The sequence below is a fragment of the Perognathus longimembris genome, chromosome 1 (assembly GCF_023159225.1).
Source record: "Perognathus longimembris pacificus isolate PPM17 chromosome 1, ASM2315922v1, whole genome shotgun sequence".
NCBI lineage: Eukaryota > Metazoa > Chordata > Mammalia > Rodentia > Heteromyidae > Perognathus > Perognathus longimembris.
In genome coordinates, this window is record NC_063161.1 from 103,379,695 (window position 1) to 103,404,183 (window position 24,489).

Consider the following 24,489-nt stretch of genomic DNA (forward strand, 5'->3'; position numbering starts at 1 on the left):
TGCCACTAGGCCATATCCCCAGCCCGTTGCAGGTTACTTTGAAGATATGGAGTCTTGTAGACTTTTCTGCTGGTGATGGCTTCAAACAACAGTCCTCTACATCTTAGTCTTCTGACTAGCTAGTATTATAGGCATGAATCACAAGCACTTAGGCTATATAAGATTGTCTTTTGATACAATTAGAGTCATAGCTGATGATGTGTGTGCACATGGTACTTACTTTTTCCACATGCAGAAGTTCAAGTGGTTTGTTTGTTTGTTTGGAGGATGTAACACTGGCTGGCTTTTAACTTGTTGCCCTCCTGCCTCAGTCTCCTAGGTGCAGGTACTACTGTCATGCACCACCACAACCTACTATGTGTTCTCCCCTTTCAAGTATTTACATGGGGATGAAGCTTTGAGGCTTGCTAGGGATGATTTTGTTCATCTAGCATGCACCATCCTCTGTACAATTACTTTTAAATTTTGCCTTCCATACAACTTCAGGGATTGGACATAGGACAGAAATGGGTTTACTACATTACAAGGATATGTTTTCCCCAGTTTCTAATTCAGATCTCCTCATTTTGAGAGCCCTTATCAGAACCACTTGTAACACTCTGCTGACAGAACTCCAGGGTTTTTCACATTGGCTTCTTAAAATTCTTCCAGTTTCTGCCCACTGTCCATTCCAAAGCTGCTTCTGCATTTTGGGTATAGATATAGCCATGAATGGACCCAACACTTTTGGTGCCAGTTTATTGCTTCATTTGCTGATTCTGCACTTAAATACCTGATGCTGAGCATATCACAGAGAAAAGCTCAGGTTTGGGTTTGTTGTTGTTGTTGTTGTTGTTGTTTTGCCAGTCCTGAGGCTTGAGCTCAGAGCCTGAGCGCCGTCCCTGGCTTCTTTTTGCTCAAGACTAGCCCTCTACCACTTGAGCTACATTGCCTCTTCTGGCTTTTTCTATATATGTGGTGCTGAGGAATCGAACCCAGGGCTTGATGTATATGAGGCAACCACTCTACCACTAGGCCATATTCCCAGCCCCAACCTCTCAGTTTTGAGAGCTAAATGTCCCAGATGAATTGTCCTTGTCTGTTTGCCCTCTAGTGAGGGCCTCCTTGGCTATATCACAACATGGCAGATGGCATCATGTTAGGAGTGCTGGCCATAAGGAGAGAGTCCGGTGTGCTAAGGAAGCCAGAGACCAGGGGGGATGGTCTTTTTCAAAACCACCCAATCTCATAGGAACAAATTGAACTCAAGGAGACCAACATTGTTTCCTTCTGAGGGTGGTTTTCCAGCAAACCTGAGTGTCTTCCACCATGTTTCACCTCTCAAAAGATTCCATGACCTCTTAATACCACATTGCTGTGGAGCAAGCCTCCAGTATATGAATCCTTTGAGGATAAGCCATAGCCACTGCCTAGCAGGGATTAATACTACAAGCCCATAAAGAAACTGTTTGGCTATGATATAATATTTGTTAAAGGGAGTGGTATAGGGAAGCCTTCAGAAACTGCCTTCATCAGTCAGAGTCATCCTCATGTCAGCATTATCCTATATACACTTAGTAAAGCAATAGAATATTCAGTGTTTATTGTGAGGTTATTACATATCAGCATGCCAATGAATCATCTAGAAGACAGTGACAACAGATAACTGGACCCTCTAGGACTGTAATTACTCATAATTCATTGGGTCCAAGGGTTTCCCAGAGATACTGATGCTGCTGTACTAGGGAACCATAGTTTGAGAACCACTGGGTGCAATGGTAGAAGTAAGTACATTTGCTCTCTTCAATGCTGAATGTTCTCTGAGTATCTCAAAACAGAGCAGCACAGATGGAAGGGAAGTTTATCATCAAGTCTCACTCTCTATGTCCCCACCTGCTTCTCTGCAAATCCATCTTCATGCAAGTCAGGACACCAACATGCAAAGGGCCTATATGTCTTCCAGAATTTGCTATGCTAGACTTCAGCTACTCAATTAGAGTGGTGCAAGAGAGGCTGTAGAAATGCCTTTAGCTATTACAGGACAACTCTTTTATGGGGGAAGAATGTACTGATATTTGAACTCAGGGCCTCATTCTTTTTTTTTTTTTTTTTTTTTTTTTTTTTTTTTTGCCAGTCCTGGGCCTTGGACTCAGGGCCTGAGCACTGTCCCTGGCTTCTTCCCGCTCAAGGCTAGCACTCTGCCACTTGAGCCACAGCGCCGCTTCTGGCCGTTTTCTGTATATGTGGTGCTGGGGAATCGAACCTAGGGCCTCGTGTATCCAAGGCAGGCACTCTTGCCACTAGGCTATATCCCCAGCCCAGGGCCTCATTCTTGCTAGTCAGGCATTCCACTACCTGAGCCGTGCCTTCCTGCTGTATGGGGCATGTTCATAAGGCCAGTATGTATGGCCACCAAGACACCTTAGAGTGGTGTCTTCAGCTTGCTACCAAAATCTGAGGGCCCAGAAAAAACTCAGTCAGGATATAGTTCCCTCCCTTCTCCCCCATACCTGGCTAGCTCTCTTGTCTAGGTGAAGAGGTGGTTGGCCTCATGCCTAGGTCAACTCTCCCAAGATGTGCAATCTGTCCACCGGCTGAGAAGTCTGCACCGACTATGCCATGTGGTCCTCCAATGTCTCAGGCTAACACAGCTATTCTTGAGCCTCAAGGAGGCTCCAGAACAGACTCAGCATAAAAGGTAGCTCTGAGGACCTCCAAACAGCTCCTGCTGAGTGATGGGAAAGACTGGATCTCCAACAAAGGGCTGCCCTACACAGAACCAGGGGAAGTCTCTCAAGTCAGCCATTTCCCAGTCTCGGAGAGAAACTGCATGCAACTCAGACAGCAGGCTTCTGGCTAATTGGACTCTGTCAAAAGAAGACTCCACATAGGAGAAAGCTAAAAAAGACAAAACAGCACTGGAGGTGGAATCAAGCTAAATTTATTTTATTGTCCTGTCTGTCCAGAACAAAAATTGCATATTAAGCAAATATGTATTTGAAAGTGTGCTATGTTGGGTGTTCTACTGCTCATGCTCCTGTGGAATCAGATGGGATTGACCATAGTTCTTTTTCCAGGAGGATGCCTCTTTTCTATCTACCAAAAAAGAAAGAGAGATGTGTAGTATATAATTTCCACCTATGTAGCTAGATGTGCACACACTACTGTTTTCAGGATGTGTACCTCTTTGGGATATTTTGAATAGGTATTAATTATATTAATATAGCAAAGTTAATGTGCTGGAAGCTTTTAGGAAGGAGATATAAGCAGATTCAGAGAGATGCAGAGAAACAGACATGGCTGTGGCTGGCATAGATAGGTAAGTGCTGCTTTGGGTCTGTGCATCAGGAAGGGTGTACTCTTGAATGTATGTGTGTGTGTCTACATACATAAATGGTGTCCTTATGAGTGTCTGTACATTCTCATGTGCAAATGAATGCTATAAGAACACTGATCGTATACAGAATCCCTACAGTGTGAAAAACAATTGTGTTTGAAGTCAGTGGTGTTGTTTCAGGATATTGTATTTTCCTTTTCCCATAGGAATTTGAGTTTCACTTTGCAGGAGTTCTCTGGAATCCCTTGTATTCCTGTTGCTATGACAGTTTTGCTGAAAATGATCTCACATAATTCAGTTTTGTTTGTTTGTTTGTTTTTTCCTAGACGAGCCCTACAAGATCCAGCTGAACCAAGTGATTTTCTGGCTCTGTTTCCTGAAGTCTCTGGTACCAGTAGAAGAAGTCATAGGTGAGCTGAGCCTAGGGCCAGTTTGAGCCTTGCTGTCTTCTTGCTATGACCCTTGGCTTCACATCCAACTATGGCCATGCTCAGATCCTACAGCTTGGACTTGTAACTGTGACTTCTTCCTTCTTTTCTCTTTAACTCTGGGAGATCTTCTTTCATGGTCCTATGTTTCTTTCTCAAAGGCCTTATTCTGAACAATTCCTTGAGCCATTTCTTATATCCTTCTGTACTTTAGAGGTTTGGTCATTCTTGCTGGATGCAGAGTGGAATCTCCCTTGGATAGCTCTCTTACTCTTGTCCCAGAAGGACTCAGGACCTCAATAGGATTAGCTGCCTCCATTCAGAGCTATCCACATTGGAGAAAAGACACCAGGGAATCTGCCTGTGGCTGTGGCCTTTCTTCTTAAAGGAGAGGATGACGTGGTGTAGTATGATGAGAAAACGGAGATGCCACATTTTGAGAGGTCAAAGTTTGGAGTCCTTATTAAAAAGCCAGCAGTTGCATGGTGGACTTCTGTCTCAAAGACCAGTAGCCAGCAAATATGCTTAACACTGTTAGGAAACTGAGCCATGAGGGTCAGAGGGGAAAGAAAGAACAAAAACAATACTAACAAGCCAATTCAGCTCCATGGTGACCAGAAAAGAGGTAGGAGATAGGACATGAACATGGAGACATGTGGCATGGTATAGTGGTGCCTGACCTGGTCTGGGCCTAAATAGTGTGAAGGCCAGAGGGCACTGTTTCAGGCCTTGGATTAACTGATTTAGTAACCTATTATCTTAATTCCTCCCTGCTTCTACCAGGGATCCAGGGATGCCCATTACCTCAGAGGTGGGGGCTTCACCTTCCCCCACCATAAAGATGAGATACCAGACTCTAGCATCCACCATTTGCCCGAAACAGCACCGGCCAGACCCACTCTCCCCTTCATTCCTCATTGCTCTTAGGTACATGAAATCAAATCATTGATTTCTCAGGAGCCCAAGTTACTTTAACCAAAGTTTACAACAGAAGCTCTTTTGGCCTATACCTGTCCTAATAGCATAATAATATAGCCAGCCTTTTCCACGTCAGGCTGAGTAAGATTTACAGAAAGAAAGTCCCACAACCAAAGTCTTAGTTCCAGCAGATACATGCAGCCTTCCACCAGGAACCAGTTTCATATGATGGAGTCATGACAGGATTCCCATCTACTTTCACTACGATAGAGTTGGTCAGGATTACAATGTAGAGTCCCCTCCAAATGACTGTCAGGCCATCCTTAAACTTTATCCAAATTGAATCTCCAGGTCAGAAAGGATGGGCTGGATCTGGGCTAGAATAGTAGCATCTCCCAGAGTCCCTTGGATGGATTCTTACTCCTCCTGCTTGGTTTCCTGCAAATTTCTACACAGTTTAAAGAAGCCTAACCTAAGGTGGGAGCATGGTTTCAGTGAAATCTCCATTTTCCTGGTTGCTTTCACTGGTTTTGCAGGCTGGTGCCCCACTGGTTTTTTTTGTTTGTTTGTTTGTTTGTTGTTTTTTTGCCAGTCCTGGGGCTTGGACTCAGGGCCTGAGCAATGTCCCTGGCTTCTTCTTGCTCAAGGCTAGCACTCTGCCACTAGAGCCACAGCGCCACTTCTGGCCATTTTCTGTATATGTGGTGCTGGGGAATCGAACCCAGGGCCTCATGTATATGAGGCAAGCACTCTTGCCACTAGGCCATATCCCCAGCCCCCCACTGGTTTTTAAAGGCAGTTTTTGGGGTAGTGGCCCAGGGCATTTTACCAGGGTAGTCCTTCATTCCTTAATCTCCAACCACCTCAACCTCCAAACCTCCAGAGGAGCAAACTTCCTTCCTGCAGGCCTTGTCTCTCTTCGGGCTTTAAGCCTCAAGCCTCCCACAGCCCTTAAACTTCTCTGCCGGCCTTAGGCTCCGGACTTCCCTGCAGGCCTCAGGTTCCGGACTCCTCTGCAGGCCTCAGGCTTCAGACTTTGCCACAGGCCTCAGTTTCCAGGCTTCCCCACAGGCCTCAGGCTCATCTCAGCTCTGCTTTCTGTCTGCTTTTTGCCACTCTGCTCCACTCCACTGGCAGGCACCGCCTGCTTCACTCTCTGCCTCTCTCCTCCACATTGCGGGCTTCTGAAGCCCTTCCCCCCTCCAATCACCAGACCACTTAGAAGTGCCACCATGGCTGTGATGCTGGCAAGGGGGACTTCCTAGGCTGCCCCTCCCTTACTCCTGACACAGCCTAATGCCACGCCCCCTCCTACAGTCTGAGGCAGTGACAAGGCATGGGGCCCAGATTTCTCCGTCCCACGGTTATTACAGTTACCACTGTTTTCCACGCCTCTTCCTTTAATATTATTTTCCTGCCTCATTTTCCAGAAAGGACTTTGTCCTTTGATCTTATAGCCAGGGTTGTTGCATGAAGATCTTATCTTCTGTAACTTGTTTAAACTGACTCAGGGACACTGTTCCTGCCTAGTCAGGGACCTAAAACATTAGCCTATTTTTCCCAAAGAGTTGGCAGGATCAGATATCATTAGGAGCAATATTTACCCCAAACTGGGAAGTACATACAACATTTAACTTTTTTATTAAACTTTTTTCTTTATTGTCAAAGTGTAGTACAGAGGGGTTACAGATTCATATGTAAGGCAGTGGGTACATTTCTTGCTCAATTAACTTTTAACAACTGCACAGACATTTTGGGGCTTCAGTGTAGCCTGTTTAGCACTTTGGTTTGCAAAAGCATTTTCTGGCTGCCTAGTCAACCTTATCTCTTATGACTCTAACAAATGCCTAAGTTACCTGTGTAAGCCTTTAGACAGCTCTCAATAGGGACATTATCTCAGGTCCACAAACTTCCTTTCCTGAATTTTTGTGGCTGGTGCCAGCCCCAAATCACTGACAGATAGGGCTTTAATCAGATGCAGGGGGGTGGGATTTTAAATTATCACCCCTTTTTGCCAACTCTAGCTTTTTACTACTCACTATCACAGATGATTGGCAAGTTCCCGCACAGTTACAAAGTAGACAGATGTGTACATTAGAAAGGCATGCTTACAAACTATTTTCCTATGACCTCCAAGCTCTTACTACCTTTTTGAAAGGACCAAACAAGTGACTCCAGGATCTGATACCATCTCTGCCATCTGATCAGTGCCTTTTAAGTGTCTCTAGATGCTCTGTTGCTTTGCCCCGGGAGTGTCTTCTCCACACTGGAATAAATGCCTTGTTGGCATTTCCCTTGGTCAGTCACTGGACATGAACTCAGGGCCTGAGCACTGTCTTTCAGCACTCCAGCTCAAGGTTAGCACTCTGCCACTTTGAGCCCTAGCACCTCCTCCTTCCAGCACTCTGCTGGCAAATTAGAGAAGAGAATCTCACAGGGATCTTTGTCTATCCAGGGTGTATTCAAACCAAACAGCAGTTCTCAGATCAGTGAGTCTTAAGGCATTTCACTCCAATTGAAGCAACAAGATGGTCATTCAAAGTAGCCTTTAAGCATGGTCATACTGGAACTTATTAAGGGCCAAAGGTACATCTGACAAACTTGTAAGAATCATCTGACCTTCTGTGCGCTACAAAAGACCTACCATTATTACCGAAGACCTGTAAGGCAAACTGGAATAGCAATTAAACCATCACTTTGGTAGTCCTAATTTTTTCTTTTTCTACTTTGAAACAAACATTTAGGACAATTTTACTTCCAAATTTTATATCCAGGAACTTATTCCTGATGATTTTTAAGCCTTTTACAGTTTATCTTTTATTTGCCTCTAGGCCACCTGTTTTTAAGCCATTTTTGTTTCTTTGCAGTCTGAGTTAATTCCTAGAAAACCTTTGAACTCATATGAGTTTCTTTATGCAAGAACCAGCACTGTGCCAAGAATCCAGATTGAGCATCTTAGCTTTTTCCAAAATTGCATAAAGCATAGATTCAATTGCAAAATAGCATAGAAACCAAATTACATCACACAGATAAACCTTTTTATTTTTACCTCCTTTTAAAGCTTTAAAATTTTTCAATATATTCCAAAGGGCAGTTTTAGGAATATCCATCATATAACCATTTTACCATTAGCTTTCCAGTGTCAGTCTGCAAGGAAAAAGAAACAAAATGAAGATAGTCCACCTGACCCATCTTACAGAATGGGCATATACCCATCCAACTCCTTAGGGTTTGATGAACTGCCCCCTATTCCACCATGCATGCCCCTCCCAGGGCCTGTCTAACCATGAGTACCCCCCACCTCTGCCCCATCCCTCCCCCGGGCCTGTCTCATCTTGTGTGGACAGGCTGCACTACACTTTTGCCAGATCACCCATCACCCCCGAGAGATAGGACCACAGGCCATCCTAAGTTTTCTATGTTCTTTCCTCTTGATTCCTGACTGAGAAACTGAGAAACCATAGTAGTTTTAGATAGACAGAACAGGCAAAGTCTTTGGCAGTGATAAACCTTCACATTTGAATTTATAATGCTTAGCCCCAAATTTTAGCAGTGGAAAGAAATAAATCCCAAGTTTCTAATGCCTATTTTTCTAGCCAGATAACTTGATTACAGTAAAAACAGCCTTAAGCATTAAAATACCAAGTTTTCTTGATTTGCATGTTAAAGAATCCTTAGAAAATCTTTTTTTTTTTTCCAGTCATGAAGCTTGAACTCAGGGCCTGAGCACTGTCCCTGGCTTCCTTTTGCTCAAGGATAGCACTCTACCATTTGAGCCTCAGCACCACTTCTGGCTTTTCTGTTTATGTGGCGCTGAGGAAGTGAACCCAGGGTTTCATGCATGCTAGGCAAGTACTCTACCGCTCAGCCACATTCCCAGCCCCTTAGAAAAAAATCTTTTATCTAAAGTTCTTGGGATTTTTCTCTTTTTTCCCCTGAAGTTCCTGTTTTTTAAAATAATCCTCTGAGACATTTGGTAATCCAAACCTGATGTCCTTTTTTCAGTTTAAGCTTAAACCCACCCATTTACTTTTTTGTGGTTTACACTCCCACCCAATTTTTTCACAGCATTCTGAGTTTTTATCTTGAACATGTTTATACATACACATAGTTGTATACAAAAAAAATTTATAGATTACAAAAATGAATATTGGCCATTCATTTTCTAGTGGCAAGAGATATTTTTTGCCGGTCTCACTCTTACAGATTACCAAGATTTAAGATAAAACTTTTTAACAAAGGTCTTTAGGTGGACCTCTTTTCTCCAGGGCTTGCTTGTGTTAGCAAGGCATTTTAACATGCCAATTGGCCTGTTGGGGGAAGGGAGGGAGTATTAGCACAAACTAATCTCTTAGCCTTATTGGTGGACTGACTGTCTTTTGCCAATTTTAGACAAGAGCACTTTACAATTTTTAACTTGCTAAGATTAGCTAGTTTGTGAAGTGAGGAGCTCTGGTCTGACTGGCACATCTTGGCCAAATGGTGAAATGGTAGGGTCTGGCATCTTGTCTTCATGATGAGGGAAGGTAAAGTCCCAGCCTCCCAGGTAATGGGCATGCCTGAATCCCTGGAGGAAGGGGCAGGCACTTGGCTGATAGGTTACTAAACCTGTCAGTCCAGTGCCCGGGACTGGGAGTTTCCTGTGAACCTGCCCCCTGACCTGACCCATTTAGGCCTGAACCAACTCAGGCACCATTACACCGTGCCATGTGTCTCCATGTTGGTGTTCTGTCTCCTGTCTCTTTTTTGGTCACCATGGCCTCAAACAACTCAGGCACCATTACACCGTGCCATGTGTCTCCATGTTGGTGTTCTGTCTCCTGTCTCTTTTTTGGTCACCATGGCCTCAAACAACTCAGGCACCATTACACTGTGCCATGTGTCTCCATGTTGGTGTTCTGTCTCCTGTCTCTTTTATTGTCACCATGGCATCCCACTTCAACTCTCCATTGTAGCTGAATTGGTTTGTTGGTATTGTTTTTGTTCTTTCTTTCCTTTCTGGTCTTCATGGCTCAGTTTCCTAACTGTGTTAGGAGTATAGCTAGCATATAGTAAACAAACCCAGGACTCCTTACACCAAGAAGCACCATGACCACATGGGGGATTAAGATATGAAAATGAACTGCTCACACCAGGATGACTTCAAGGAAGTGCATGAGGACCGGAGCTTCTGGAGCAGCCCAAGGCCATTCCCCAGCTGACCAGACCAAGTGACTTAGCAGGTGAGCAGTCCTGGGACAGACAGATAGGATGAAATTGGGCTATGATTGTATTAGGTGGGTGAAGTGCAGCATCTACTAGATGGTAATGGAATAACAGTGCTTGAGCAAATAAATACCTCAGCTCCTTGAACAAATAAATACCTCAGCTCATCTACATAATTATTGTGTTTGCTACACAGTGTTAAGTACATTTGCTGGCTGTTGGTCTTTGAGACAAGAGTCCACCATGCAGTTGCCCGCCTTTTAATAGATTCCCAAGATTTGATCCCTTACAATGTGGCTTCTCTTTTCTCACCATACAATATTTGAACCAGGCCCCCAGATGCCTGTACACTCACAAATGCCTCCTCACAGAAGGGGCATAGCACATAACAGGCTCTGATTTTCCACATAGAGACACAACACCAAACAAAACAAGAGAGTCAAGACCAAGACACATAGAAAGCTGACTGAACTGGGGCCTCTCCCACCATGAGTGGGCCTGCCAACACAACCATATCCAGAACTCTCTACTGTATAAGAACATTGTGTGTGTGTGTGTGTGTGTGTGTGTGTGTGTGTGTGTGTGTGTGGTTTTTTTTTTTTTTTTTTGGCCAGTCCTGGGGCTTGGACTCAGGGCCTGAGCACTGTCCCTGGCTTCTATTTGCTCAAGGCTAGCACTCTGCCACTTGAGTCACAGCGCCACTTCTGGCCATTTTCTATATATGTGGTGCTGGGGAATTGAACCCAGGGCCTCATGAATACGAGGCAAGCTCTCTTGCCACTAGGCCATATCCCCAACCCCTGTATAAGAACATTTTGCGCAGGCCTTGATCCACTGATCTCCCAACACAGACTCTGCAGAACCCTCTACAGTATCAGTCTGCCAAATGAGCCACTCCCACTCAGCACACCAGAACCTCCTCACCTCATCAATGTGGTAGGAAGAAGGGCAGGCCTCGAACACATCTTCTTTCCTTACCTCTTCAGTTTCCAGATGGGCCAATCCTCAGATCCCAGAAAAACATACAAACAGAAAACAAGACAGAGAAAGGAAGATTTCTGAGTAACTCCAAAAAGGGGTTTGGATGACATGTCTGGCATACATAAGCTGGCTTGTCAGAGTAGTAGAAAGACTATGGGGTCCCGGGATGTCTTGGGGTGCCTTCTCTGTGGGGATTTCTGTCCCTTGGCAGCCTCCTTGCTGAGGCCATTTACCAGTATCCTCAAGGAACCCAGATGCCCTCCTTGGCCTGGACCTCACTGAGGCCTCCATATGTTGTATGATGAGAAAATGGAGAAACCTGCTGGGCCCCACCTGGACACATCTAGCTGCTATATTGGCCTGGGCAGGCTGCTAGAATTCTGCTCCCATACACCAGAGGGCCTTGAATTGGAAACAGATAGCAAACTGTGAGAAGGTAGGGCCTCCATTCTCTAGGTAACCAAGAGGTCCTTGAAGAGGATTTGAAGATTTTGAACTCTGTCTCCATATGACCAGATTCTTTAAAGAAACTTGTATCTCCAAGTTTTGAAATCCAAGATGTAGACCCCCAAACAAACTTCTTTTTTTTTTTCTATTTATTGTCAAAGTGTTGTACAGAGAGGTTACAGTTTCATATGTTCGGCCTTGGGTTTAGTTCTAAGAATTGACTGGTTTTGATTAGGGAGTGGAAATTAGGTCCCATGAAATACATGGGTTGAGGGAGTTACCATGTAGTATGTAACTTGGGGGGCTTTCTAATTAAGACAGTATGTTGGTTATATGAATTGGAAGCAAAGGACAGTATATTTAAGAACTGAACCACTTTAGAAATAGGTTAAACACCTCTGGGTACTAGTGGCTCAGGCCTGTAATCTTGACTGTTGAGGAGGTTGAGGGTCAAAGTTCAAATCCAGAACAGGTAGGAAATGCCATGAGACACTTATCTCTAGTTAAGCACCAAAAAAACAATAAAGCAGAGCTATGGCTCAAGTGATAGAGTACTGGCCTTGAGCACAAATGCTCAGGAACAGCACTCTGAGTTCAAGTGCCATGACACACACACACACACACACACACACACACACACACACACACACCCTATAGAAACCAACTTGAAGATAATTAGAAAGAGATGCTCTAAATATTTCAACCAGGGTACTCACAAAATACTTACTGGTTAAAATCCAGTGCTGCAAATGACATTGATTCTGCTGAAAATGATATTCATTCTCTCTTTTTTAAAACAAAATTTACTCTGCCCCTCTTCCCAGGAGCCTTCTGGCTAACAGCTCCTATGAGTGAAGAAGGTCCAGTTGCTTATATGCTTCTGAGTTGATAAATAATTGAGAAAACATGGTAAGGCACTAAGACAGAGACAGTACACAGATGTGCAGACTGGTCAACATTTGCGTTACACATTTAAAACCCTAGCAAGCAAGAAATGTCCATTTGAAATGGTAGGAGATGGGAACTTTGCTTTTGGCTGTGTAATGTTTAGCACTGGGGGAGAGCATCATTTGCCCATCACCAGAAAGGGGCACAGCTTTTGTGTTCCTCCATCCTGTGAAAGCTAGAAGGTGTGTATGTGTGAACTCATCTGGCCAAAAGCAGAGACTATGAATATTAATAAACAAATAAAATCAGTCCTGAGGATATTAAAAACCAGAATGCTCTCTTTTTGGGTGCAACATCATGACTACATTTGAGTGAGTTGTGTTGGGGGGAGGGGAGGAGTATACATGAATGTGGACATTGAACTCAGGGCTGCTAACTCTCTTGGTATTTTTGCTCAAGGATGGTGCTCTACTACTTTAGCTATACTACCACTTGCAGGTTTTTTGTTGTTGTTGTTGTTCTTTGTTGTTGTTTTTTTTTGGCCAGTCCTGGGGCTTGGACTCAGGGCCTGAGCACTGTCCCTGGCTTCTTTTTGCTCAAGGCTAGCACTCTGCCACTTGAGCCACAGTGCCACTTCTGGCCATTTTCTGTATATGTGGTGCTGGGGAATCGAACCCAGGGCCTCATGTATGTGAGGCAGGCACTCTTGCCACTAGGCCATATCCCCAGCCCCACTTACAGGTTTTTTGCTGGTTAGTTGGAGATAAGATTCTCTCAGACTTACCTGCCTGTGCTGGCTTTAACCTAGCTCCTGAGATCTCAGCATCCTGAGTAGTTATGAATACCAGAGAGAGCCAACTGCACTGGCCTCTGAGTTGCATACTTTTTAAACTAATACTAAATCCAGAAGCCAATGATTCTCATGAGCCTCGAGTGATGTTATCAGACTGTAAACTCCCAGTTAACAACCAACTGGTCAGCTGACTCCACCAACAACAATGACTAAATAAAAGGAAGGGTAGAGAGATAAAAATTGAGATTATAAGACATGCCTGAGTATAAAACATATTTAAGCATAATTACACATTGCTTTAGCACAACATTGTCATGACTTCTAGTATTTTACCAGAAACTTCTCTAGGATATAATGTATAATCTACTTAGTTGACATCCCACCTCTCCTGTGTTTGAAGTTTTGACAAATAAAACTTAAAAGAGAGAAGAGAAAGGAACACTCAGTGATCTGGACCCCATTCTCACTGGATCAGGCCTCCTCAGATCCTGTGGCTATTCTGCAGACCTTATTCACATTTTTTTACCATCCTTCTGTCCTTTTTCTGGTCCAAGTTGCCACATATCATTTCTGTAGACTCCCATCTGGACAGTAGATTAGGCTTTTGTCTTCAAATGAGAGAATAAAATTAGTACTAAATTGCAAATGTCACTCCAGCATGTACCCTGTTAAGAATTGACCAGAAATACGCTATGCTCCATGAAATTTTCAGCCTAAATTTCAGACCATATAGGAATGGTCTTTTAAAGTCTAAGCTAGAATGGTGCAGAAGAGGCGTGTGCCCAAAAAGTAGCATCTGAGTCCATTGTGAGGAAGAGTCCACCTTGGATCACCACTATTCAAAGAACTAGCCTAGAACAGCAGGGACAGACGAAAAGTGATTTCCTTAAATGAATAAGTGTTTTCTGTTGTCATATAATTTTCTTACCAATTTTTGGTTTTTAAAGGAATAAACATGGCCTACAGAGTCAAAATTCCTTCTGCTCATTATCACTGGTCTCATTGTCATCCTCCCAAAGGGACAAGTTATTATAATGGTGGCAAATATCTCCACTTTTTATTTCTTGAGAGTGTTTAGACTTTACATAATTGTGTGTTGGTAGATCATTCTGAATCACTGCGGGGAAATTTTAAGCCTCAGAGAAGCTACAAGAACACTACCATCACCTGGCACCAGTGTCTCACGCCTGTAAACTTAGCTACTTATGATCGGAGGATCATGGTTCAAAGGCAGCCCAGTTAGGAAACTGGGTGAGACTCTTACCTCCAATTAATCACCAAAAAGGTAGAAGTGGATCTGTGGCTTTGGACTGTGGTCAGATCTCTGTGTGGAGCCAGACATCCCTTTCTAAGTCCATGTTTCCTGGTCATTCACAAGATATTGGGTGGGTGCCCACTCAGAACTTGGAGTGAGCTTAACACCTGCCGGGTTAGTTCTTATGAAGCCTGTCTACTCCATAGCATCTCTGTCATCAAGTGATGCTCAGTGCTAGTACTTAGGCAGGAGTTGGCAGCAGCACCAGCCAGCCAAATCTCACACAGTTTTCCTTTCCAGAAGTGGTGATTCCTGCGGAATTTTCTTCCCTCTTTGCCATTATCTCTTCACTGCAGAGCACCACCATGTAGTGCATGGAGGGAACATGGGAAGATGTTTGCAGGTGGGTCCCTGTCTCCAATGGGAGCTGTGGACACAGATAGGCTGATACCACTTTTACAAAGACACTGGCCTCAATTCCAGGGCAGAGACTGCCTTGTGGAGACTCATTGTAGCTGCCCTGTGTAGCCTATTTTTGACAGGGCTCAGTTTCCTGTCTACCTGAAATTGAACAGAAACACTCAAGAGGTTTTTATGTTTTCTCTGGTAGCCTCAGATGTTTGTCCATTTGATATCAAACCAGAGCTGACTACTGGAATTGCTATGCACCCCATTGTGCCAGGAGGAAGAACAGGTGTCAGCCCCATGAGCTCTTAGATCTCAATGAAATTATTATTCCCTCTCTTTTCCAGGCACTTCCTCTCACTTTCTCTTCTACCTTTTGTAGAATCAGCTTCCAAGAATGCCAGAAGATGTCTGAGTTAATTTTTGAGAACTACTCCAGAAGTAGAGACCTGCTATTCAAGGCATGGGGATGTGGCAGCAGAAGCCAGAAGGGTAAGAGTGAAACAAATGAGAATTTGTTTTATCATGAAGGTGTTTTTGAAATTTTTCTTTACTTTCTCCTCTGGTGAATGGAAGAAAAGGGTCTGTTTCCACCTACAGAGATGAGGGCATGTTGAGTATTAGAAGGCCCTTGGTATTGGGCTGTTGTAGTGGAAGACAGGGTGGTCCAGGGGAGCCGATGAGGTCAAGCTCTGGGGACTTGTGCTACCTGTTGGGACTTAGCATCAGCCAGAATATTCCACAGACTGAATGGAATGTGTCTACCTTTCTCCAAACTGTTCTCACCTGTCCTCATAAAGCCAGGAACTCATCACAGCTTTGTTTGCTTCACTGTCCAGGGGAGAGGCCTGCTCTACAGTGGAGTATTTTAGGGCTACCTTCGGGGCCAAATGGACAAAGTAACCATTTAGCTTAGGTCAAAACATGCAGAACCAGAATGTAGATCTGGAGAGATTGTGTGGATCTCTGTTATTCCCTAGAATAAGTGCTGCTGTTGGTCAGAAAAATACCTTAGAGGGCTCCCACATAGTTAGACCTATAGACAGATAAGTTTCTTTAACAATGTGAGCTTCTGGGAACTAGTGCTTGTCATCCTAGCTACTCGTAAGGCTGAGGTCAGAAGATTGCTGTTTGAAGGTAGCTTGGGCAGACAAATGAGTCTCATCTCCAAGTAACTATAAAATGGGAAGTTGGGCTGGGGATCAAGTGATTGAGGGATAATCAAGAGCAAAAATGCCAAGGGACATATCCAAGACCCTCAGTTATATCTCTGGTATCCCCCCCAAAATAAGGAATGCCAAACTCACTGAGCATCTACCACACATCTCTAGCAGCTTCCTTGTAAAGTGGCAGCAAATTGCAAGGCCTATTATTCACATGGCATAGGTGTCTGCCGGAGTGTGCCCTGGAAAATCCCCACTGCAAATGCACAGTCAGTTTAGAAAGGGCACATGAACAGGGGTCTGGGAGAGCAGAGAAGATTTTCCAATCTCCTTTTGCTTCCTCGGGTGAGGAAAATGAAGACTTTGTGATCAAGAAGGAGTCTGAGTCTCCACTCTCCTCTTTCTGTGTAGTTCACTTCCTGTAAGGGCCCTGGCATGCACAGGAAGGCCACATGACTGGACCATGATCAGTGGCTAAAAATCCCCTTCTTGGGCTGGGAACATGGCCTAGTGGCAAGAGTGCTTGACTCATACACATGAAGCCTTGGGTTCGATTCCCCAGTACCACATATGTAGAAAATGGCCAGAAGTGGCGCTGTGGCTCAAATGGCAGGACAGTGCTCAGGCCCTGCATCCGAGGCCCAGTACTGGCAAAAAAATAAAATATATAAATAAATAAATAAATCCCCTTCTCTTGATGGCCTAGAGTTCACTAACTTTTTCTAGACCTCATATTTCTTTTCTTTCTTTCTTTCTTTTTTTTTTTTTTTTTCTTTTGCCAGTCCTGGGCCTTGGACTCAGGGCCTGAGCACTGTACCTGGCTTCTCTTTGCTCAAGGCTAACACTCTGCTACTTGAGCCACAGCGCCACTTCTGGCCATTTTCTATATATGTGGTGCTGGGGAATAGAACCCAGGGCTACATGTATATGAGTCAAGCACTCTTGCCACTAGGCTATATTCCCAGCCCTAGACCTCATATTTCTGATCTCATCAACTGAAGGATGTGGAACACTGGTACTGACCTTGCAGGATTGATGAGGTTCAAGGGAGAGAAGAGTGTAGCAGAATTCTTAGGCGGCCTCAGCACCAGTTGCCAGTCAGAACAGCACAGTTGAGAGGAGACATTGAGTCCTTCCAGTCCCCAAGAGGCAAGTGCATTCCCCTGCACACACAGGTATAGAAACGGTCCCAGGGAGGCCAGGTCTCTCACAGGTCTCTCACATCAGTGGAAGGGGAATTAGAATTGACACCCACGTGGTAGGAGGTTTGCCATATTCAACTAGTGATCTCTACACCCAAGGTCCTGACACGAGTTGTAGAATGGGTGAAAGGACGGAGCCCTTGCTGGTAACATCTTTCATCCTGGTAGGGGACATCCTAGTTTGCCACTGGAGCAGATGCTTATAGGAGATTACAGAAAGGTGAAAAAGATGCTGAATGGTCTACCTAGGGCTTGTTGAAACTCACCTATGCTCCTACTGCGTCTTCACTCAGCCTTGGAGTGGATCCCACCACCAACTTCTTCTCTCCTCCTGCATTTCTGCTCTGATCTGATAGTTCTCATACCCTTGTATTGTTACTCACTGATTCTATAAACACTCACTGTATAATTTACTTTGTGAGTCTATCTCCTGTGTGAACTCCAGTTCATTTATATAGTATTGTTTATAATGAAACACATATTGGGAGGGAGAAGCAAAAGATAATGGTTAGATTCAGAGAAGGGAAACAAGGGTCTGTATTTTAAAAGGAACGGTACAAGTTCACCTCACAAACACACAATTAAAACCTACAGCTGATGCTACTAGAGGAGGATGCCGTGAAAGACTAAGGTTGTAAGGAGGAGAGCTGGCCTGCAGTATGGATGACTGAGAAGATAATTTTAGGACATGAACATGGGATAGCTCCGACTGCTCAGTACAGTGGCCAGAAAGCAGAGACAGTACAAAGAAAGGAACAATGCCAGGATCCAGATATGTCCTTCAACTGGGCTTTATATGGGCTCCGACTTGGCCCTACTTAGGTTCCACATTTTTAACCTGTTCCAAAAGGATATTCAAATCATGGATCTCCTAATTGACTAAACCATTCAACTGGTTGGAACTCTTATTATCATCACCAGAAATGCACTTGCAGAAACACCTAAAGGTGTTCTGTATTTATCTCCTAGTTGTCTCTCGGGGAAATCAGGTGGGGAAAAAGATTAACCCTCATATAGTGTTGTAATAGGTGTGGATGATTGCTTTATGCCCTTCTGGACAGAAAGGTGGTGTGTATGGTGTGCAGAGAGTGGTAAGGGTTCATTTTTCTTGTCTCAGGGCATTTTCTGAAGGTCATCTCTACACACTAAGAAGGTGTCATCTAGCCATTTAACTGTCCCTAGGAAGTTTTCTGTGCTCAGTACCTCAGGAGAATGAGCAAGATTGCAGAGTAGAGACTTCTTTGAATGGACTCCATCAATGAAGAAAGTCTAGGAAACAAAGGAGAAACTAGATTTAGTAAAGCAAACCTGAGGATGAGAACCAAGAACCACAAGAGAGTAATAGGCTAGCTGAGAATTGTGTACAGTACTGTGATATAGAAAATAGCAACAGTAGCTGCCTTGGAGGGAAAGGATGAGCCTACCATATATATGACACGTAAACTTCACAGTTGACCAGCAGACCTCTCTGTGAGAGAAATTCATAACTCTTTCAAACCAGTTTTGAAATTTGGCTGGACAATCCAGCCTTCACATGAGAAACATTTTCACTTCTCACATCCAGGATAGTGACATCAGTGTGGTGTCTTAAACAAGAGAATCCTACTTGAGACTGAGCTACCTAGAGTATCAGATCTCACTAACAACCTGACTCTATATGTTGACTGCTGAGAGAAGCCTTTCTTCTATTCAAATCTAAATCATGTGATCTTCATGCCCTCCTTTACTTTCATAGAGAATAAACTTGCTTATACACATTCAAACACACATGCACATACACACATACACATGCATACATACATACCAAAAGAGGCATAAAATAGAGACTTGGTTGCTGTTTTGGTTTGCATGTTTTGATTGCTTACTCTTTTCAATATGTACATTTTCAGTTTCTACATCTAATATAGGTTATTTAATATTTAGGGTTTGCTTTTCATGTATTCCATTTAATTCCTCCAATCCCTTCTTAATTCTTCTTCTCTCTGCCTCCTTTCATTTCCCCAAAGTTATCATATCTAAATGACAACATCTTCCTTACATTATTGAATTTTAAATGGTACTTTGTCATCTTTCTACAACCCATTCTCATTTGTAATTTTCTTCTAAGTACAAGAATTCTTTTTTTGGTCATATTTCCTCCTATTCCTGTTCCCAAAGCTTAACCTTCCTCATTCTTTACAGTCTTTCTGGATTTTCAGATGGTTCAAATATTTTTTCTTTTGTGTTTTGTTTTTATTTCTTTTGTGTTGTTTCAAGTTTTGCTTGTTTTGTTTTTCTTCCCTTTTTTTTTGTTTTTGCATGTGTATGTTTCCTATTAAACCTTTTCATTTCACCTCTCCCTCTCCATCCCAACATGACACTAGTTAGATTTCTTTTTTTTTTTTTTTTGCCTCACTCCAAGTCTCATAGACACTTCCTAATAGGATTATCCTGGACACCCTGCTACGGTGTATAACCAAAGACCAAGGATTCTGATTTAGTTTTTTCACACTGTCTTCCTTCCATTGTAACCTTGAAGATACATCTTTATTTCTATCATTATCTAAAGATATTGGAGAAATAATAGTGAGTAGTGTTCATTAGGGATTTCCACAAACACAAATGTGATGACCTGCCAATCATCATAGCAGCTATAGCCAAGCTTCCTCATCTAGAGCCCAGAAGTGTTCTACTCACCATATCAGAAGTGTTGCAATTATTGATTTGTGAAAGGAGACCCCCTCTAATCTAGTAAGAAGAAAAGGCATCATAACCCAGTCCTAAGTCATGTACAAGTAGCCACCAAAGGATACAACACATTATAGCCTCCACTAAAACATGCCTCTGGATGTGTGGATACCAGCAGAGAAGCACTGGATTTATGAATAAACAAGGCATCAAGTTTGTTTCAACAGACAATAAGTAACCCCAGATGAAGGACCTACGTGGCAGTGAAGAGAAAGAAAGTTCAAACAAAGAACTCAAGGAAAGCGTGAAAGGACTGATGAAAGAAACCAAGCAGGCAATGATGAAATGTTTGAGTGAATACAAAGCTGTTTTCAATAATTGACAAGGGAACTCAGACAGATAACTGAGTTATCACTTAAGAAGGTAATGAATGATATACAAATATAAAAATCAATTTTAAAATCCTGTAAATGAAGAGTTCAATACATATAGAAATCTTAAAGAATCAAATTGGTCACATTGTGAGTTGGTGTATAACAAACTAAATTTGATTACATCAGCTGTTCAAAGTCACTGAAAAGAATTAAGATAAAATTGAATTTTAAAGAACTTAGAGACTCTTATCAGACTCAATCTGAAGGAATTTGGGGATAAGAGAATGAGAAGTAATACACACAAGGTAAAGAGAGTCCTCAAATCGTAATATCAGAAATATTTCCTAAACTGAAGCAACGCAGGATGACCATGCACAGGAAGCTTGCAGACCAGCAAACAGGCAAGATGAGCAAAACACCTAAAGGTAGATTTTTGTTTAAAAACTGAATATACAGAGTGAACAAATAAGGAAAGCCTCAAAAAAGAGGAGACAGGTAATTTACAGTGGCAAATTTCTTAGAAAATAATACCAGACTTGTTAACACAAATTAAATGTAGAGGGGATGGGAAGACATAATTTAAGCCCTGAAAGATAACTATTGCCGCCGTGACCTAGTGCATTTAACGAAGTAATCTTTTATAACTCATGGATCAAGAAAGACTTTCCTTGAGAAACAAAACTACAGAAACTCAGCACTAAGAATCCAACATGTTCATGCTAACAGAAGAAATCCTATCCACAGAAAAATTTAAGAAGTCAGAATAAAATTTTAAACAAAACCCCTATAAGATTGGTAAACTAGTAACAAGAATAGGAAAGTAGCAAGCACTTTAAGTACAATAAAGGGAAGGAAATAGAACATGCCTTTTTGTAATACATTTTTACATGAGTGTTAATGTTCTTAACTCTCCAATCAAAATAAAACACATTCAAGATTATTAAACAATGAATTCTAGACTTACAAGGACTTATAGATCCCATCTTAATATACTGGGAGACCTCCTTACCAACTCTCAAAAATGTATCTGTCATCCAAACATAATCCAAGAAAGCTGATGATGAAAGGACACCACAGAACAACTGCAAAATACAGACACATCTACAGAATATTTCATCCCCAAGCCACACAATATCACTTCCTTCTCAGCAGCCCATGGAACATTTTCCCTGAAAGACTTACAACAAATCTTAGCAAATAAAGAAAAATTGAAACATATCCTATTATCATGTCTAATTGAATTAAACCAGAAATTCACAGCCCAAGGTATTAGCAAAAATATTCAAACACATGAACAGTACTGCTTGACAGTGACAGAAGAAAAGAGGAAAGGGAGAGTCAAAATATTCCTACAATCTAGTCTAAATGAATATAAACTGTGTATCAGAACTTTTGGCATACAGCAAGAGTGACACTAAGGGAAGAAAATTACTGGAATTGTGCATCTGTACCTTAGAGAGAGGAAAAAAATGTTAGATGGCTGTGGAAGAGACAGTGAGATCTCAAAAAGTTTAATGATGCCTCTCAAACTGAGGAAAGAGACAAATGCAAAATGAACAAATGTAAACAATTAGGGAAGAGAAGAAATTAATTAAATGAATACTAAAAAAACTGTACAAAATGGATGAAACAAATTTTGCAAAAATAAGATTTATAATCCTTTAGCTAATTTGCCAAAAAGAAGAGAAGCGACTCAAATTAATATTAGAATTAAAATAGACATATCACAATAAATTTCAATGAAAATCAAAGAAAAAGAAGGAAATACTTGTGCTTAAAATCAAAGTCCCAGAAATGACTACCTTCCTAGACCTACTTTTTTGAACTACCTACACTGTACCAAGAGGGACTAGTCACATCAACAATGAGATGGACACAGGAACAAAGAGTTGTTAAAAAGGAAAAGGCCAGGTCTAGCAGGATTCAGTGCCAAATTAAATTCTATCAGAACCTTAAGGAGTAATGAACAATATTCCAATGTCCCTATCAAGTAGCTGCCTCTGCCTCCTAAGTAGGATAGTGCTGGCATACCAGGCATGCCCATCACAGCCAATTATTTGTGGCCTTCCTTGTCTTTCCATGTCTTGTCATTATTTAGTGCACAAGCAAAGTGATCTCATCAAAGAATATTCAGACCCCTATGCTCATATCTACATGATGACATTCTAAGAAGCATAAGCTGGAGTGACTCCTTTAGCAAGTAGGGATACAGGATAGATGGTGAAGGAAACATTCTTACATCCACTGCCAAATATCTTTGGTAGATGTAACACATTATGAACCCATCTGTCTCTTCCAGGCCTATCCTGGGACAGTGGGTTAGGGTGAGTGGGTAGAATGGTGTGCAGCTGTATTTGTGGCATGGTTGGCAAGTGTTTGTGCACAGGGGACATTTGGGAATGTCATATGTGAGGGAACAACTCAGGTGAAGGTACCTGAGAGGAGATGACCTCACTTCCTTGATGATGGATGAGATAGAACTCAGAACCCTGTTGCCTAGGTAGCCAGAATGCACAACAGCCAAGCCAGTACACTGGCACTGAGACTGTGGAGAAAGAAGGATGTTGTCCTGCTGCTGTCTCCCGATTTGTTTTGGCTCATGCCGAAAAGAAGACGAAAGAGGGGGCCTCGCCCATGTCTGGAGACGCTGGGTGACCTCCCAACCCTATCATCCTGAGAGATTTTCCCAGGTGAACAAAAAGTTGATAGAGTGTCAGTTACAGGATGCCACCCAATGCCTGGTCATCACCCGCTCTCTCTCTCTCCGTCTCTCTGTCTCTCTGTCTCTCTGTCTCTCTCTCTCTATTTCTCTCTCTTTGTGTGTGTGTGTGTGTGTGTGTGTGTGTGTGTGTGTAAAACCCATTTTCTAGGTGATTGAACTATCCTCTATAACAATGAGTCTTAAGGTTCACTACGTTTAGTATTTGAGTTGACCTTCCTTGGTCCTGTTCTAGGATGAAAATAAAATGACAATGAGTGAGCCCCAAAGGGCAGAAACACTCAGTGCAGGCACATTGGAAGAGCTGGTGGACCACTTGGTGCCTGCCCAGCTGATGGGGGAACCCTTCTTCATCCCCACCTTTCTGTCCAGCTACAGAAGGTTTAGCAACCCCCAGCAGGTACTGGACCTGCTTTTCAAAAGGTGAGCACCTAGTTTAAGATCAGGGGACTCCTTCCCACTAAGTGGAAACTGGGGAATGGCCTAAAACTATGAGCCCTAGTTTGTGGCTGGGAAGTGGCATACTCAAAAAAATCAGTCTTAATCTGCCACAAAAGCTCTATGGTTTGAGCCTTGACAGTGTTTGCCAAGTCTATCCTTGTATCACCAGCTGCCTAGGACTGGGGTGTTTCCTTTGAGAACTATTTCCCTTAGAAATCAGTTTTGGTGTCCAGCAGCACTATCCCAACACCTCAGGCAAAGCAGCTTCCATTCTAAAGATAGAAATTCATGTTATATCTGGGAGGAGTACCTCTACCATATGTAGACATCCTGGCATAATGGTCTATCTGAGAAGGAGCTGGTTAGGCTCTTCCCATATTACACATACATAAGAGCCAGATATAGTATAAAGGCAGATTTGCAGACACTGAGCATAGTTGAGTGAAAAGAGCAGGAAAATCCCCTCTGTCCTGAAATCCAAGACATGGAACGATGGCCAGTAACACTAAACATTCTAAACAGGTTTCGCGGGTGTGAAGCCCTTCTGGACTCCTGTAAAGATGCTGAAATCCTTCCCTATTCCAGCGAGAATGTCATCCCACAAGACCAGCTCAGAAAGTGAGTGGGCCTCAGGTCATAAGGCTGGACACATCTGTCTCCAGAACAAGGGCATTGGTGTGCTTAATAGAAAGGACAAACAGTTGAGACCAAAACTCTTGTGATTCTTTTTCTGAATACTTGAATTATGTGTATGTAGCAGTACAAAGGAGTTGTCATTCACCAAAACAGATTATGAATACAGTGTACCCTGATGAATGTCACCTCTTACAACATTCTCACCTACCACTCCCAACCCATCCTTTCCACTACTTATCTTAATTTTAAGTTAGGTATTGTATTTTTTGCTATTTAACAAAGCAATTTATTTGTGCAATGCATCTTGATCTGTTATCACTTCAACTTCATCCTTCTACCCATCACATCCCTTAATACTTCTCAATTCTGTGATAGGTACCACAAAATTTTGCCTGCATTCTCCCCACTTTCTCCATTTGTTCTTCTACTCCTCTTCCCTTCTCCCCACCCTATACTCTTGCAAGTACCCATTTTTTGGGTATTCATTTGGTTGAACTTCTACTAAGTCTTTTTAAAGAATTATGCTATTTGTGTCCCCCATAGAGACTACAAACTTCAGTTAATCCATTGGTTACTCTTTATTTCTACCCATTGTGTAGATTTATAGGCACATTTTAGCTACCACAAAGGAGGAAGGCCATGCCAACTATG

General features: G+C 42.7%; 1 protein-coding gene across 1 annotated transcript in view; it reads left to right on the top strand.

The window, feature by feature from the left end:
* Positions 1-24,489, top strand: part of LOC125352469 (ral guanine nucleotide dissociation stimulator-like) — a 51,309-nt gene that overhangs the window by 14,724 nt on the left and 12,096 nt on the right. Inside the window, 2 exon segments of the mRNA XM_048347577.1 lie at positions 22,997-23,184; positions 23,725-23,820. Of these exon segments, the coding sequence (XP_048203534.1) occupies positions 22,997-23,184; positions 23,725-23,820 (284 nt within the window).